Source organism: Nycticebus coucang, chromosome 1 (genome assembly GCF_027406575.1).
Source record: "Nycticebus coucang isolate mNycCou1 chromosome 1, mNycCou1.pri, whole genome shotgun sequence".
Taxonomy (NCBI): domain Eukaryota; kingdom Metazoa; phylum Chordata; class Mammalia; order Primates; family Lorisidae; genus Nycticebus; species Nycticebus coucang.
The window spans coordinates 17,964,502-17,981,686 of record NC_069780.1 but is presented as its reverse complement, the minus strand read 5'-3'; the positions used below and the strand labels follow the sequence as shown (position 1 = coordinate 17,981,686).

General features: G+C 40.8%; 1 protein-coding gene across 8 annotated transcripts in view; it reads right to left on the bottom strand.

Moving 5' to 3' along the window:
* HERC3 (HECT and RLD domain containing E3 ubiquitin protein ligase 3) overlaps positions 1 to 17,185 on the bottom strand; it is a 131,752-nt gene that overhangs the window by 72,483 nt on the left and 42,084 nt on the right. For all 8 annotated transcript variants that reach the window (XR_008383023.1, XR_008383010.1, XM_053605139.1 and 5 more), the window contains 7 exons: positions 15,254 to 15,413; positions 10,126 to 10,202; positions 8,870 to 9,091; positions 7,856 to 7,947; positions 6,832 to 6,962; positions 5,842 to 6,002; positions 2,980 to 3,056 (listed from right to left, as the gene is read on the bottom strand). Coding sequence is in view for 6 of the 8 variants with exons in the window: in XM_053605139.1 (XP_053461114.1) it covers positions 2,980 to 3,056; positions 5,842 to 6,002; positions 6,832 to 6,962; positions 7,856 to 7,947; positions 8,870 to 9,091; positions 10,126 to 10,202; positions 15,254 to 15,413 (920 nt within the window). In the remaining 2 variants the exon portion in view is untranslated. The remainder of the gene's footprint in view (positions 1 to 2,979; positions 3,057 to 5,841; positions 6,003 to 6,831; positions 6,963 to 7,855; positions 7,948 to 8,869; positions 9,092 to 10,125; positions 10,203 to 15,253; positions 15,414 to 17,185) is intronic.

The following is a 17,185-nucleotide window of genomic DNA, read 5'->3' as shown; positions in this document are numbered from 1 at the left end:
TTGCACGGCAAAACAAGCAAATAGATAATATGTGACCCAAAAAATCCAAGCTTTTCAAAAAAAGTTATCTTTTTCCAAAACACTTCTTCAAAAGGAAATTTCAGATGAACATTTTCTCCAGTTAGCAAAGGTCACTGATGAGCAGGATGATGTAAACGAATCATTTGAACAATATGAAACTGTAGCATACGAATTGGAGAATTCAATGAACTTAACTTTGAGAATCATGACATCACACTCACGTTAGCTTTTCAGCATCACTTAGTTGGTATCACCGAGGCACCTAAAGAACTACAGATGGAACTGATTGAACTCTCAGGAGACAGCATGTTAAAGTCATCGTTTGATGCTATGAAAGACCCAGATGAAATATGGAAAAATGCAATAGAATACACATACCTTCAGCACCATGCCCCCCAAATTCTGCTTTGCTTTTCAACCACTTATTGCTGTGAATCTGCATTCTCCTACCTAACCCAAATCAAGATGCCCTTAATGTCACAAATGACTGATATCCAACTAGGGGATCAACTAAAACTACGGACCTCCAAGCTGCAACCAAATACTAAAATGCTTTCCAACAAAAAGCAGAGACAAAGTCTTTAAAAAGTTAACTAAAATTAACAAAAATTTTTCATTCTTCTGAAATTATTAACTATACAGTAATTAGATGTTTACAAAACAACATACATTTTTAAGTATACCTAATTGAAGTTTCTTGAATGTGGCTTTGATTACAGCTAAATTAATGCAGCCTTCCCACATGAAAATGTTGCCCACCCCTGGACTTGGTGCGATTTTCTCATTACAGATACCTGGGGTGAAGTATAATCTCAGCACCACTTAAAAAAACAAGAAATCATTTTTCTATGCCTTTAATGTATACAGGCCAGAAAGAAAACACTGCTTTAGGTCATGTTTCTCAACTTTGGCTGGACTTTGAATCACCAGGGGAGCTTTCAAAATTCCTGATAGCCAAGTCATACTCTAGACTAATTAAATCAGAATCTTGAGGCAGCAGTATTTCTTAAAGCTCCCAGGTGATTCCAGTGAGCAGGCAAGGTTAAGAATCATTGTTCTAGGAAAAAGAGAATGATGTCACATAGTAGACTTTTTGAGACAGACAGACACACACACAGTTCTAACAATCACATTCACATTTCCTTTTCAGTTCTAGCCAAGGAACAAAATGAAAAGAAAAGGAGACGCTATGGTTTACATTCATTAAATTCCCAAGACCTAGAATCAAATGTAGCAAGAATCATTAGTCTCTGAATTAAACTCCTCCCCGCCCTCTTCCACAGGAAGGCCTGGTAGTAATGAATGAGTCAGCATGTTATGGAAACGGAGGCTGTGAAGACACAGCTGCTTTCCCTTGGTTCTTTAAGTGGCAGGGTAACAGTAAGCACATGATTTGACTGGTCTCTGTATCTAGACGCTAAGCAAACACCTGTGCTTAATAGTTCAAGTAAATATGAAGATTTCAGTTTTAAAAAGAGCAATACTTTTCTAAGTAATATTCCATTTTTAGCTCTTTGTTTTTCATGCACATCTCTCTGACCAGTTGTTTAAACTTTAACTGTCTTTCTGACACTGTGCCACTTCACTTCGTCCTCATTGAGGTGCTGTTCTCCAGGCCCAACAGCATTAAATACAATGAATTTACAATTCAGCTACATGTATCAGGTACTGTAATTATAAAATAAAGGAAACAAAATTTTCTGTTAAATTGCACAGGAAATTCAACATAACTGGATGACATTATTCGAGTCAGTTTCTTAAGGAAATGAATACTTAGAACCCTACTGCTTGCAGACGGAAAGTTATTCTGCAGAAATTCAGTGCTTTTCATATTTCACTTTATTGGCATCTTGAAAAAACGGCTTCGCTCAGGACCCCTGTGACCTCTGAAGCTGGGTCTGGAACAGTCTGAGGCAGCAGCTGCGCGTCACCGCAGGTGGCAGCACGGCTCCCTTCAGGCCCCCGGCCTGGCCTGGCAGACAGCTCCTCGTCAGTTTCAGCTGTCCAACCTGCAGCCTCGCCTTCACCAGTACCTTTTCTGCCAGAATCACAGAATTGTAGCCACTAGTAGACAAGAACTTTGTGTGTGTAAAGATGGTAAAGGGTCAGACTAATGGGGAGAGTTTCTAGGACTGCCAGGACCCTTGTTTCCACAGTTTCTCATTTTCTTCCCAACCCATTCTGATTCCTTTATCATCCAGAAGGCAGGAAGGATCAAAGCACCATAGGTAGCAGGTCCTCTTGAAAAGCTTTCAAATGCCAGCAGGAATGGTGGGGAAGGGAAGAGAAGACAGAAGAGAAAGTGCGGAATAGGGGGAGTGAGGGCTGAAAATAAATCTGGGGAGCTTTCTTCCGGCTGACTTCCCCCAACCAGGACGAGTGGAATGAACTCAAGCCCTATCACAGATACCCGGATCTACGCTCTACCTTAAGTTGAAGACACTGAAACATTGTTCTTCCTGGCTTCTCCACTACTGTCACGAGGAGACAACGGGAGGGAAATCTTGGGGTGATGTCATAAGCAGTTATAATAAAAGACACCTGAAAATTGTGATATCTCTTTTATACATATCATACATTCAATCACATCAAACAAAGAAACCCACCAAGTTGCCAACTACTCAAGCTACTTTTAACAGGGAAGGAAAGAAATGAACAGTCCAGTTAACACCAAAGTAAGCACAAATTCCCAGGTTTCCTTAAATTTCTTTTGGAACAAAAATGGATATAAATGAATGATTTTAAATTATGAATTAGAACTCTATAATACCAGGAAAATTACTGGCCCTTCATGGGAGAACAATGGAGATAAATACTTCAAGATTCAGTTTGCTTATTTTAATAAGATAAAACTGGTAGAAACAAAGAGTAGCACTGGTACCATGTAATTATTTATTAAAAGAAAAACCGCTTCACCATTATTCCACCCCCAAAGTAATAGTCAAAAGAAAATTTTACCTCATATTTGGAGCAAAGTACAAAAGTTTGGTCTCCTCCAGAGAAGATCTGCTTAACAATATGATATTTAAAGCGATCTGTCAAAAAATTCCAACAACACAGTTTTCAATAATTGAAGTTTCTCCTTGATTCCTTTTTCTAATATTCTAAAATATGCCTCAGAGTAATTTCTTATCCATTTTAATTATGTCCAAGAAATAGGAAACCTTCTCTCCAGGCTGTCTGCCTAGGACTGTTTCTACCTCCATTAAACAAAAATATATAGAATGCTATCCTCCACTCGAACTCTGTTCCCTCCCTACTTACTGCCAGCTAATCCTGACCTCGTTTCTATTTTTCACACCATAACTCTGTCATGCCATTGACCTGAAATAAAAAACAAGCACTATTCACAACAGTAACGTGGCTAACTCCACATCTGAGTGCAGAGAGAAGCTTTGCAGTCCGAGGACCCTGTGTCCTGCTCCTTGCTCTACCTCCCATCACACCGGGTCCACGCTGACACTCTCAAGACCCTAAATTGCCTTTTTCTTTTGTTTAAAGAGACGGGGTCTTGCTATGTTTCCCAGGCTGGACTCGAACTCCTTGGCCCAAGTCATCCTCATACCCTGGCCTCCCAAGTGTCTGAGGCCACAGGTGTGCACCACCACACCAGGCTCCTAAGTGCCTTTATTTCTAATAGGCACGTATTCTTTATCTCTGTGCCTCTCCCCTCTCCCACATACTGTATTCTCTATAAACGGCACTTCCTAGAGCATGATTTGAATGACGCTCCCAGAATCATGCTCCTCTGTGCCACCCACCACTGCCCACTCCCTCTCAGCCCTCTACATGGCTAACTCCCCCACACCCTGTAAGCTCAGCTCCAACTTCCTCTGCCTGGAATTCCTCTGCCTTCCTCCATGTTCCCATATTACCATGAAGGTTCCTAAAACCACAGCATTTACATAATAAATTGCCATGTACCTACTTATGTTATAAAATCATTTTGGCAAATATCCAAGCATAAATGTATGACCTCATAAGTCAGGTTATAATTCAACATCAAACATTTGTGACTTGAGACCAACCATGGTTGCTCGGGCCTGTAGTCATAGCACTTTGAGAGGCCAAGACTTGGGGAATGCTTGAGGCCAGAAGTTTAAGACTGGCCTGGGCAACATAGTGACACCCCCATCTCTACAAAACATAAGCAGAATTAGCCAGCATGGTGCTGCTACTCAGAAGACAGAAGTAGGATTATCATTTGCACCCAATAGATTGAGGCTACAGTGAGCTATGATCATATCCCCAAGCTCCAGCCTGGCTGATAGAGCAAGACCTCAATCTCCAAAAAAATTGTGGTTTCAAATTGATCTACGAAACACTTGAGTTTCTTAAATTGGTATTTTTCTTAAACACATGTATCCCACATGTGAGTACAAAGCCCTGGAAAAAAGAAAATTTGCAAATGACAGATAAGAGAACACCAAGCTCTTCTTTTGCTTTTGGGAACATCACCAAAACAAAATCTTGTTTATTTTCTATTTTAAGTGCCACTACATTTTCTGATACTCATATACTCATCCATTAATGTTTACTGAGTGACAAGTTTATGCCAGGTCCTGTGCTATATGCTAGGTTTACAAAGAGGAAGAAAGCATCCCTCAAGTTTCTCATAATCCACAATCCACTAGGGAACTTATAATTGTTAGTTTAAAAAAAAATTCCTAATGAAGCTGTAAGTGTGTCACCTCACAGAGTTTTAAATCAAAATTAATTATTAAACTATACTTCTTTTTAATGATGCTCTAGTTTCATTTCAGCCTCTAGATTTATTATCCCAAGATGAGGCAGCTGCTCACCAGTAACAGCTACCTTACTCCCATTTCCAGTGGGATGAGTATTTGGCAATTTAACTTTTAAGAGAAGAAAAAAAATGGAGCAAAAAGAAATGACATCACGTTATGAACAAAATACCAACAGCAAAGGAGAGGTAACAAAATACGCAGGCTTCAGAATGAGGCAGACCTGGGTTCACATCCTGCCACCAGAATCTGTGTCATCTTGGGCAAGTTACTTAATGTCTAAAACTCAATTCTCTCATCTATATTCCTTCCGTCTGTTATGGAGATAACAGCCCCTGGTTCTTAGGTGGTTTTGAGTGCTTAGCATTGTAATGAAACTTGGTTAAGGATCCGGTAAATGTCAACTATCATTATTAGCAATAACAATTAAAATTATACCCTTCCACCAGTAAGGTCCTTGGGCACCAAACAACATCTTATGCTTTATTTACTCTCTAGGATCTCAACTATAGCGCTTCACACACAGTAAGTACTCAAACATTTGTTGAATGATGTTTCAAAATGCCTCACATTCATTCCCTCTGTACGACCTTAAGGTAAATAACAGACACTGATATGGTTTGGATGTTTGGCCCCTCCAAATCTTATGTTGAAATTTGATCCTGGGCCTGAATGTGGAGCCCAGTGGAAGGATATCTGGGTCATGGGCACATCCCTTATGAATGGCTTGTGCCCTCCCCACGATAATGAATTTTATGAGTTCCCTAGAGAGCTGGTTCTTTAAGAGGGCCTGGCACCACCTCCTCTCTGTCTTGCTCCCTTCTCACATGTGACGCACCTGCTCTCCCTTCACCTTCTGCCTTATCGGAAGCTCCCTAAAGCCCCCTCCAGAAGCAGATGGAGGGGGCTTACACAGCCAGCAGAACTGCGGGCCAGATAAACCTCTTTTCTTTATAAATTACCCAGCCTCAGGCATTTCTTTACAGGAGCGCAAAAGAAACTGAGACACCTATTCTATAAACAATTGTTTTCATAATTTAAAATAAAATTAAATTCCCATAAAGAATACTCTTACCAGGTCGGGCTGAAAGCTGGCCACTGTGGGCGGCCCAGTAACCCTTGACAGGAGACGGGCACTTAACATTACAAGTGTGTCCAGTTCCAAGTTGACCTCTCGCTCCACAACCAAATGCATAGATGAGTCCAGAAGAAGGCACGAAAGCTAGGGTGTGTTGTCTGTGGAAAAATAATTTAAATTAACTCATCAGCATACACTCAGACCCTGACTTTACCTTCCACGTGTGTGCCTATAGGGCCTCCTCCATGTCGATATGTGACTTCTTACAGTGGCCAGCTCTCCACAATATTATCCCTTCTCTGACCCTCTAGGTCTTGGGGAGGATGGCAAGTCATGGAAAAAGCGGAATGATCTTCTGCATTTGGCTTTTGGGATAAGTGGGAAGAAGCACGGTAGACTCAGGCAAAAGTTCCAAGAAGTTCTTTGGGATTCTCTCACTTTCTTTTCTTCATCCCTTCCCCACATCCTGACACTCTAGTCCCAGTGAAGCCTAACATCTCTGTTGTTCTGCTCGAAAACGTTTCCTTTCAACAAGGAAAGGAACGTTTTCTTCCTATCAAGATCGTTCTCCAAATTTCACCATCAGAATGCATGCAATTAAGATTTCTTAATCCTAGCATTCTGGGAGGCCAAGGCAGAAGAATCACTTGAGCTCAGGAGTTCGAGACCAGCCCCAGCAAGAACAAGGCCCTGTCTCTACTAAAAATGGAAAAATCAACTGTGTGTTGTGGCAGTCCTAGCTATTTGGGAGACTGAGGAGAGTATTGCTCGAGTCCAAGAGTTGGAGGCTGCTTTGAGTTACAATGATGTCACAGCACTCTATGCAGGGCAACAGAGAGAGATTCTGTCTCAAAAAAAAAAAAGAAAGAAAGAAAAGAAAAGAAAAAAAGAAGACAGTAGCTAGGTGTAATCACATTTTCCATCACTACAAAGGCAAGACCCAATTCTGAGTCTTAGTAGACACCGGAAGCTCTGAGGAGCACTCACCTGCCACAAGCAATCTGAGTTACTTCACTACCCATCAGCTCCAGAACTCTTCTTGGGTTAACTTCATCATTCATGGAGTCATGTCCAAGCTGCCCACAGGAACCAGCACCAAAAGTAAACACACCTCCATTCTAACAAGGAACAGACACAATATGACTTTATCTCTTGAGGATATTCCTCTAAAACGTGTATACAAAATTCCTATCAAAATGGTTTACACAAGAACACTATACTCATTTGATACTTGGCCAAAATCACTTCTTTAGTACATTCATTAAATAGAAAAATAATAAAAAGGGATCTCAAGACTACATCCTTAGGGAACAGAGATCGCTCTGCTCAGGGGAATGTGTGCTATCTGTAAATTTTTTAAATCATTTAAAAGTACAATGATGTGTTGGACAACATTAAAAAATGAGAAACAAGGACTTGGGTGAAATGAGATGATTTTACATGATCATTCACATGTAAGAAATTAAGTAAGCACTCCATAAACTCGATAAGTCAGATTTTTACTAGCTATATTTGAACAAATGCTGACGCATTTTTTAAAGTAAACCTAGAATAGTATTTGCTCAATACGAAAATAAGTTTTCTTTCTATAATAAAACTAGTAGGAAGCAAAAAGACAGGTTGATAATTTTAAAACATTAAATTGCTACTTCTTTTTATATGTATTTACATGACTTTTTAAAGGAACATAGGATTTTATTTATATATATACACACATACACACACACATACATCCTGTACTGTATTTTAAAGTTACTTATACTCAACTATTTTTATTATGTTAGTAAGACAACCTATAAGTTTACCAAAAAAGGAATACAGACATGAAAAAATCCAATCTTTTTTTACGTCTTTGGAAAACAATCAAACGAAGCTAAAAGCTAAAGATAGCATTCAAGTTCAAGCCCAAATACTGTGTTTTACACCATCACTATTCTAATAATCAAGCAATAATCGAGCATAATCTTCCACTTCATTCCCAATACAAAGCAGAGTACTCTCAACCCTTTACCTTTGTGAGAACTGCTGTGTGTTCTTCTCCACAACTAATATAGACAACTTTCTGTGTACGTAAGAGTTTTACATGGCACGGAGACTCTCGATCTAGGATAAAATAAATGAAATTAAATATCACAACGTCACTATCATTTGCCTTTGAGATGAAATATGTAAAACTATCTTGGCATGAATTTTGGGTCCCACTGGATTCCTGACACATATTCAGCTTCCTGTCTGTCTGTACTCGGACGTCCATCAGATTTCTCACTTTTAAAACTTGTAAAACCTAATCCATGGTTTCCCCTCACTCTCCAACTCTACTCACTCCACATCTCACCCTGCTGCACACACATACAGTTTTCCTCGTTTCCTAAGTGGTTCCTTTATCTTGTCAGCTTTTATTTCAACAATGAGCAAAAACAACTGGTCTCATCTTCAAAATACATTCAAAATCCAATTTTACTTCCACAATCTCCAAACTGGTCTTCCAGCTTCTTCCTTGCCTGACTACTGCCAAAGTCAGATTGGATCCCTTCTCTTTTCGAAACCCTCAGTGTAGTCTCCTCTCCCCGAAAAAAGAAGCCAAATCCTCACCCTGCCCCTGGGCCCTGCCTAATTGGGCGTACACTGACCCCCGGCTCTCTCCACACCCCTCTTCCCACATCAGAGCCTTTGCACACCCTGTTTCCTTTGACAGGAACATTTTTCACCCAGAGAGCCACATTTCCTTTCCTACCTGACTTTTTACGGGGCGCTGCTCAAGTTTTTCTTACTGACCACCTTATGTAAAACAGGGAGCTATACTCTCAAACTCTCTGACATTCTGGGTATTTACCAGTTTGATGCTTGATTCTACCCACTCCACTACAGTCTCCACTAAGACAAAGATGCCCTCTGCTTTGTTCGTGACTGTTCCCCTTGTGCCCAAGACAGGAGTAGCACACAGTGTCTCCATAAGAAGCCCGTGCTGAACAAATGAATGGGCTTTTGAACTGAGAGGCATTACAGGTACCAAGAGTTCACCAACCTTTTTCATCGCTGAGCCCTAGCTGTCCTGCATTATTCATCCCCCAGCCAAACACGGCTCCTGAGAGAGACAGGGCAAAGCTGTGAGCCCCTCCAGCAGCCACCTGAGCCAGCGGGATCCCCTCCAGGGACCGCACCCTCTGCGGGCTGGCTTGGGAAGGGAACTCCTTCCCCAGCCCCAGCTGCCCATGGCTGTTCTTTCCCCATGTGAAGAACTGGCCATCTGAAATAAGAATAAGACAACTGGCATTACAAAAGAACAATACAAGTTCAATACATAAAAATTAACTAGTTATTAAGATCATTTGCTAGTTTCCCCACTGTCCCAGGAGCAGAGGAGCAGAGACACTCCATGCTGTGACATTGCCAAAATCAAAGCTCCCACTTGTCTCTTTGACAACAAAGAGACAAGGGGAGTCTTACTGCCCTCCAAAGACTATCAAAATGTATGCAAAGGAAATAACCAATGTTTAAGGAAACTCAGTTCTGAACAGGCCAATTACTGGACATGAGCAAGGTGAACTAGTTCTGACCACCATAAAACCGTAACACCCAAGACTTCAGATCACCTGGGCTGGGTCACCACTTGTGACCACCTGGACTACTCTGCACATGATCAAGCAGGACACACAAGCACACATCTATTCCAAAGAGAGTTCAGTATTATGTGCTAGCTTCAGTTTCTCTTAACTCCTCCTTTTTCATTTATTTAGGAGCTTGATAGTGGAATGTAGCTTGAGAGTAGGTTGTAGCTTAGAAAAACCAATCTTCTAGATCAGGCATCCTCAAACTTTTTACATAGGGGGCAATTCACTGTCCCTCAGACCGTTGGAGGGCCAGACTATAGTTAAAAAAAAAAAACCTATGAACAAATTCTTATGCACACTGCACATATCTTATTTTGAAGTAAAAAACAAAATGGGAACAAATACAATTCACACCGCTTCATGTGGCCCGTGGGCCGCAGTTTGAGGGCGCCTGCTCTAGATGCTCAAGAACACCTAAGTATGATCCTCCCTCTGCTCATCTTCCCCTGCAGAGCTGCAGCAGCAAAGATGATGACCACCCACTTACCACCACACCCTGAGAAAAGGAAAAGCTATATAAATGCTAGCTTGGAATTGTCACGTCCAACAGCAATGCACAGACCCTAACCAGTTAATTAAAGGCTTTGAGTTAGATAATGTCACACAAAAATGCAAAGAGAAATGTTTTCAAAATGAACATAGCATTAGCATCTATTTAATGTTACATTACCAGCTGCAAGAGCCAAGCAATGCCAGTTGCCACAGGAAACTTGTAATATTGTCTGCTGGTTCAGCTTTTGTATTAACCTAAAAGAGAGAAGCTTTCTTTTTAAGATGGGCATTCACACACAAATACAACTACCAGAAATATTCCCAACTAAATAAAACATTTGTAATAAATAATACCTTGCCTAAAAGACTTTTTAAAATCAAATATAGTAGAACCTCCAGGGTTGATCACCTCCTTAGGTTGACCTAATTTTCATCGACCAAACATGTATCACATGTACTTAATGGAAGTTCCTTCTGCTGACGACCTCCGTATGTTGACCAGTTTGTTACAGTCCCTTGAGTGGTCAACTTATAGAGGTTCTACTGTGCATAATCTTACATGCTATAATTTTATGAGGTCTTTCACTAGCCTCCAGCCTCTTAGGTAGTTACTGTTTAGAGTAAAACGCTTCTGCACTTAGCCGTTACTTGCTACCTCGTCATCTCCAACTCCAGAACAAATGGAATAAGCTACGGATGAGTGATCCCTAAGGATGTGGTTGGTGTTTAAACGGCTTTCAAAATAAGGGCAATGCCACGATCCAGCAGTTTCACTTCCGGGTATGTATCCAAAAGAATTGAAAGCAAAATCCCAAAGAGATGTCTGTCTACCCATGTTCACAGCAGCATCCTCACGACAGCCAAGAGGGAGAGACCATCCCAGTGACCGCTTGGAGGAATGGCCAAACCAAATGTGGTGCGTACAAACAACGGAATACTAGCCTTAAAAGGGAAAGAAATTCTGGCGCACACTTCAACATGGATGAAACCAGAGGACATTGTGCTCAGTTAAACAAGCCAGTCACAGACAGTCAAAACTGTATGGATTTACTTATATGAAACCATCTAGATTAGTCAAATTATTAGAAATAGATTTTGTAAGATAAAAAAGTTCTTCAGGGGGCGGAGCCTGTGGCTCAGTGAGCAGGGCGCCAGCCCCATATGCCGAGGGTAGCGGGTTCAAACCCAGCCCCGGCCAAACTGCAACAAAAAAATAGCCGGGCGTTGTGGCGGGCGCCTGTAGTCCCAGCTACTCAGGAGGCTGAGGCAGGAGAATCGCCTAAGCCCAGGAGATGGAGGTTGCTGTGAGCTGTGTGATGCCACGACACTCTACTGAGGGCAATAAAGTGAAACTCTGTCTCTACAAAAAAAAAAAAAAAAAGTTCTTCAGATGTGAACATACTTAACACTATTGAACTATACATGTTAAGATGGTTAGGGTAGCCGGGCGTGGTGGCGCACGCCTGTAATCCTAGCACTCTGGGAGACCAAGACTGGTGGATTGCTTGTGCTCACAAGCTGGAGACTAGCCTGAGCAAAAGTGAGGCCCCGTCTCTACTAAAAATAGAAAAACTGAGGCAAGCGGATCGCTTGAGCCCCAGTAGGAGGTTGCAGTGAGCTCTGATGCCACAGCCCTCTATCCAGGATGACAGCTTGAGACTCTGTCTCAAAAAAAGAAAAAAAAATGGTTAAAGTAGTATATTTTATGTTATGTGTATTTTACCACAATTTTTAAAAAATAAAGGGCCAATACCTCCAAAGCCCTAATTCCCTAGGACAGCAAAGAGGAGGATTATATGGTTTCTTTTCAAATCTTACTCCTCTGCTTGCTCACATGCAAAGCAGAGATAAGAACAGCACCTACTTTACAGGGTTCTGAGAATTAAGTGAAAAGTTTCATATCCAGTGCTTGGGCAGCCTGGGAAGAGCTCCTGTTTTCTGTTAGTTGACAAGTTGTCATGTCCGTCGGCAGTAAATGCATTATGCCATGGGAACAAAGGGGTCAGACGGATACCCCCCTCAGGAGAAGGGTATCTATCAGAAGGCAGATGTCCGGGGGAGGGGGGCGCACAGAGCATTATTCAGAGTCACAGATACTACCTTTGCTAATGCTTTATTTTCTCAAGATATAAAATTTAAAATAGAGCTCATTAAGGCATTTCGTACCAGACAGAACTGAACTAATTTTTGTATTAGATAACTATACAGTAGCACAGAGACAGACCACAGAGAAGTAAGAAGCAACACAGAGAGACCCCATACACACTCGGTCAGTTTCCCCCCAACAGTAACGTTTTGCAAATCTATAGTATACTTATTACACCCAAGATAGTGACTGCTGCTGCAACCCGCCACTCTCACTCACATTCCCCTTGCTTCTGGGGTATGAATTTTGCGGCCTGTGCAGCCACGTACCCACCACTGCAGTCAGATGCTGCACAGCTCCACCCGCGAGGGGCTCCCTCCAGCTGCACGTGAATAAGCTCTCCTCTCCCGCCCAGTCCTCAGCCCCTGGCAATCACTCATCAATTCTCCATTCCTAGAATTTTGTTATTCTAAAAATTTTATACACATGGAACCATGTAGTAGGTAACCTTTTGAGATTGGCTTTTTTCACTCAGAGTCATTCTCTGGATGCTCATGGAAGTTGTGTTTATCCATAGTCTGTAGAACGCTGCGATTTTCTAAAAGTAGGAAAATGTACTACTGCCTGGAGAACCATGTTTCAGAGGTTGCTGTGCAGAAACAGCCCTTTTTCCCATCCAGTTGCCACTCAAATTCCCCACAGTGCCCCTTATTGATTACCATTATCCTAGTCATAACCTTCATAATCATCGTGCAAAGGAAGCAGGTCACAGGGCAAAAGGGAAACGACACCCTCGAGGTGGAGCCAAGGAGACATACACAGTACGCATACATGCCGTGTTTTACCTACTCAGCCCATTCTCCTCCACGTAACCCTGTGAGGCACACAATATACAATTCATTTTTAAATTGGGAAACTGAGCCTTAGAAATGTTAAACAATTTTCCCAAGGTCATTCACCCTATATGTGCATCATTATGAAAGTTTTGAGATACACAAAAATCAACAAACATAAAATACGGGCAGACAGAAACAAAGGAAGACCTCCCAGCCACACTGATAAGCTGGAAAGCTGAAACTTGCATGCATGAACCAGAAAGAATTCTGTCAACCGTGTTTCTTGGAAGCAAAACAGTGGACCATAACAATCTGTCTCGATACTTTTGTAGTGACCCAGTATTAGAAACCAAGGCTATCTGACTTTAAAGATATGTTATTTTCTCTAATACCAAGGAATGAATTAATGAATTTATTTAAGTTATAATAAACTATATACAAATCAAAGCCTTAGAAATCATTCATAATTTAGACATGAATGAAAATTAAATTGCTATTGTAACACAGATTACATCATTTAAAAAAATAAAATGTCATTAAAAACCTTAATTGAGGGAGGGGGGTGGGGCCTTGGTGTGTGTCACACTTTATGGGGGCAAGACATGATTGCAAGAGGGACTTTACCTAACAACTGCAATCAGTGTAACCTGGCTTATTGTACCCTCAATGAATCCCCAACAATAAAAAAAAAAAAGATATGTAAAAAATAAAAATAAATAAAAAAAATAAACCTTAATTGAGTCTTTGGTCATCAACAAATGAAATACTTTCGTCACTAATTTTATAAATCTTTTCCCTAATATTATACAGAATTTAACTAAAATCTTGCACTCCTTTTTCCTTACTATCACTCTCCTTCTCTCCTCAAAATTAAATTAATTTTTAAAAGAAATGAATCTTGGCTCTGCACCCGTAGTTCAGTGATTAGGGTGCTGTCCGCATACACTAGGTGCTAGTGGGTTCGAACCCGGCCTGGGCCTGCTAAACAACAATGACGACGACAACAACCAAAAAATAGCCGGGCGTTGTGGTGAGGGCCTGTAGGCCCTGCTACTCCGGAGGCTGAGGCAAGAGAATCACTTAAGCCAAAGAGTTGGAGGTTGCTGTGAGCTGTGATGCCACAGCACTCTAACCAGGGTGACATGGTGAGACTCTGTCTCAAAAAAAAAAAGAAAAGAAAAGAAATGAATTTAAGAAAAGAAATGAATTTAAAACATTACCTATTTTAAATCAGGAAACGGATCAAATCACTCTTACGTCTATGTTCCTCTTTTCTTTAAAACAGCTTTTGATTAAAGAGACAAAAATCTAAGAAGGGTATAGAGGAAGAGGAAGGAGAATATAGTGTCCTTTAAAGGGGACAATAATTAAGGAGGCAAGGAGGAGCTATTTATTAAACACTTGTACAGAGCGATGTATGTGCCAGGCACTCTTAGCAATGGTGATGTTAAAATGAATAATTAACTTCTCCTGCCAACAAGAGCTTACAACTTTGTAATGAAAACAGACATTAAGTGAAAAATTACAAATTATGTGATAAGTGCAGTAGGGGCATGTGGTATATTTGTTATATAAATGAACAAGAATTAAATAAAGGAAATAAAATGGTAGCCTCTTTTTTAAGAACCCTCAACAAACTGAGACATCACCCCCCAAAAATCCAACTGAAAGTAACTTCAATATTTTGGATATTTTCTTAGTGGTGAAGCAACTGCTAAATATCAGCTGAAGCATCCAACATTTAGATTAGGTAATTATTTAAGAGCTTCAAAAACCACTGTGTTAGCATTTTTGTGTTAAAGAATCACTTTATACTGTACTTGGTATTTTAGCTGTTTAAAATGCTTAAGGTAATTCAGCCTATTATTAGAGTAATAGGTCAGCCTTGTGATTCTATTTAAAGTGCTTAATTGAGTAACTGAGCTTGGCAATTTTAAGTTGAAAGTTAATAAGTCCCGGATATAAAAAAGATGCCCTTTTTAGTCAAACATTTATTGAGTGCCAGATACTCGGTGTGAGTAACCAGGCTATTGGAACAAATAACATACAGTGCTAACTCACATTTTTTAACTGGAGACATACACTTCTGTAAATAATTACAATTTTTGTGACAAGTGCTATAATGGGCCTAGGCAAAGCAGTAGTACAGAGGAATCAGCAATTAATTAAATGAAGAAAACAGAACAAAGAAAAATAGTCTAACGGAGCATCGGCAGGAAATAACATTTAAAACAATTGACATTTGAAGCCATGGGCGGCGCCTGTGGCTCAAGGAGTAGGGCGCCGGTCCCATATGCCGGAGGTGGCCGGTTCAAACTCAGCCCCGGCAAAAAAAAAAAAAACCCGACATTTGAAGCCTAGATGCCTTTCCATGACATTCTTACCTGGGCACTGCCACAGATTCCTCAGTAGTCGTGAGTCCTAGTTGACCATCACTCCCTGCACCCCAAGAGAACAGCTGGCCCCGGTCACTGAGGGCCAGACTGTGGGACTCACCACAGGCCACGTGAATAATGTGCTGATCTGCCAAAGCTCCAATTTGTTCTGAAAGAAACCAAACCAAAGGAGGTGAATGTACAGCCCAGAAACACTAACACAGAATTCTCTCCCTGGGCAGTTTTGTTTTGTTTTGTTTTTCTAAAAGAGAACCACTAAATATGTATATGTATAGAGATTATAAATTTTATATATCTCTAAGCACTATCAGTTCAGATTTAGCTACATGTCTATAATAGCACATACATCTCCAATGTTCCCCAAACCTATACAGCCACCCATGCCTGGTGCTTCTCCACCCAAGGAGAAGCTGGAAGGTCTACTATTTGGAGATGCTGAAGTAGAGAGGCCCAAATGTGAGTGGAAAGGAGGTTTATTCCTAAAAGTAATGGTACTAAGTGAAATTCTGCTTGGAACAATGCAACCCACTCTCTACCCCCTACACATACACACACACAGAGAATCCTAACCACCTTTCTCCCCTCAGTTATAGAATATAATCTTATAAGTATCCAACCAGGCAGAGGAGGATTTCTCTCTGGGAAAACTGACCCAAAAGAAAAGACGCACAGATTAGTGACATCCATGGGTCCCTCAATGAAATGTTCAGCTACCCACCAGTCAACGAGAATTGCCCACACGTACACAGCCCCACTCACATCTACATGTAGTTCCTCACTCTTAAAGGCCACAGGGATCGCTTTTTTTTTTTTTTTTAAAGACAGAGTCTCATTATGTCGCCCCTGGTCGAGTGCCATGGTGTCACAGCTCACAGCAACCTCCAACTCTTGGGCTTAAGCGATTCTCTTGCCTCCGCCTCCTAAGTAGCTGGAACTACAGGCACCGGCCTTAACTCCCAGCTATTTTGTTGTTGTTGTCAACGTTGCTTATCAGGCCCAGGCCAGGTTCTAACCCAGCAGCCCCTGGTGCATGTGGCCAGTGCCCTAACCACTGAACTATTGGTGCCGAGCCAAGGATCGCCATTTTTATGAGGAAAATTTTAACATGAAAGATAAAGAGCAGCGCACACAAAAGAAAATGAACTCTGAAGAAAAAGATCATGCAGGGAGCAAAAAAATTTTTTTAAAAGTCCTTACTTAGAGCAATAAAAGAATATATTCTAATTCATGAACTAGAAATATAGTAGCATAGAAAAGTATCATTAAAATAGGAAACAAAAATAACTTGGAAGCTAAATATGTGGCAGTGTAAATTTAAAAGAAAAACCTTCAAAAGTAGAATTGGAAGTTAGAAGTGATGAAATTTTCTAGGAAATAGAACAAAAAAAGCAAAGAACAAATCAGAGAGGGGAAAAGATAAGAAATTAGGAAATTGTCCAAAGAGATCCAGCATTTGAAAACTAAGAGAAAATGAAGACACAAGGTAGACAATTTCAAGGACGAGCTGCGTGTGCACACCTGTAGTCCCAGCTACTTGGGAGGCTGAGGCGGGAAGACAGCCTGAGCCCAGTAGTTCGAGGCTACAGCGAGCTACCATGTGATCACTGCTCATCAGCCTGGGTGACACAGGGAGGCCTTGTCTCAAAACAAAACCAAAACAAACACAAAACTGTCTTATCTGCAGACACGTACAAAGGAAAAAAAATTTTAAAGAAAATTTCAAAGAAATACAAGAAAATGGCTCATAACTGAAGGATATGTGTTTCACACTGAAAGGATTTATTAAGTACCAGAATAATGACCAATAAAATACCTACTTCAGAGAAATTTGTCTTAAAATTTCAGAAACCAAAAAGGACTTGAAAAATTTCTAGGAAAGAAAAACATATACAATAGAACATAGATCATAATGGCATCAGA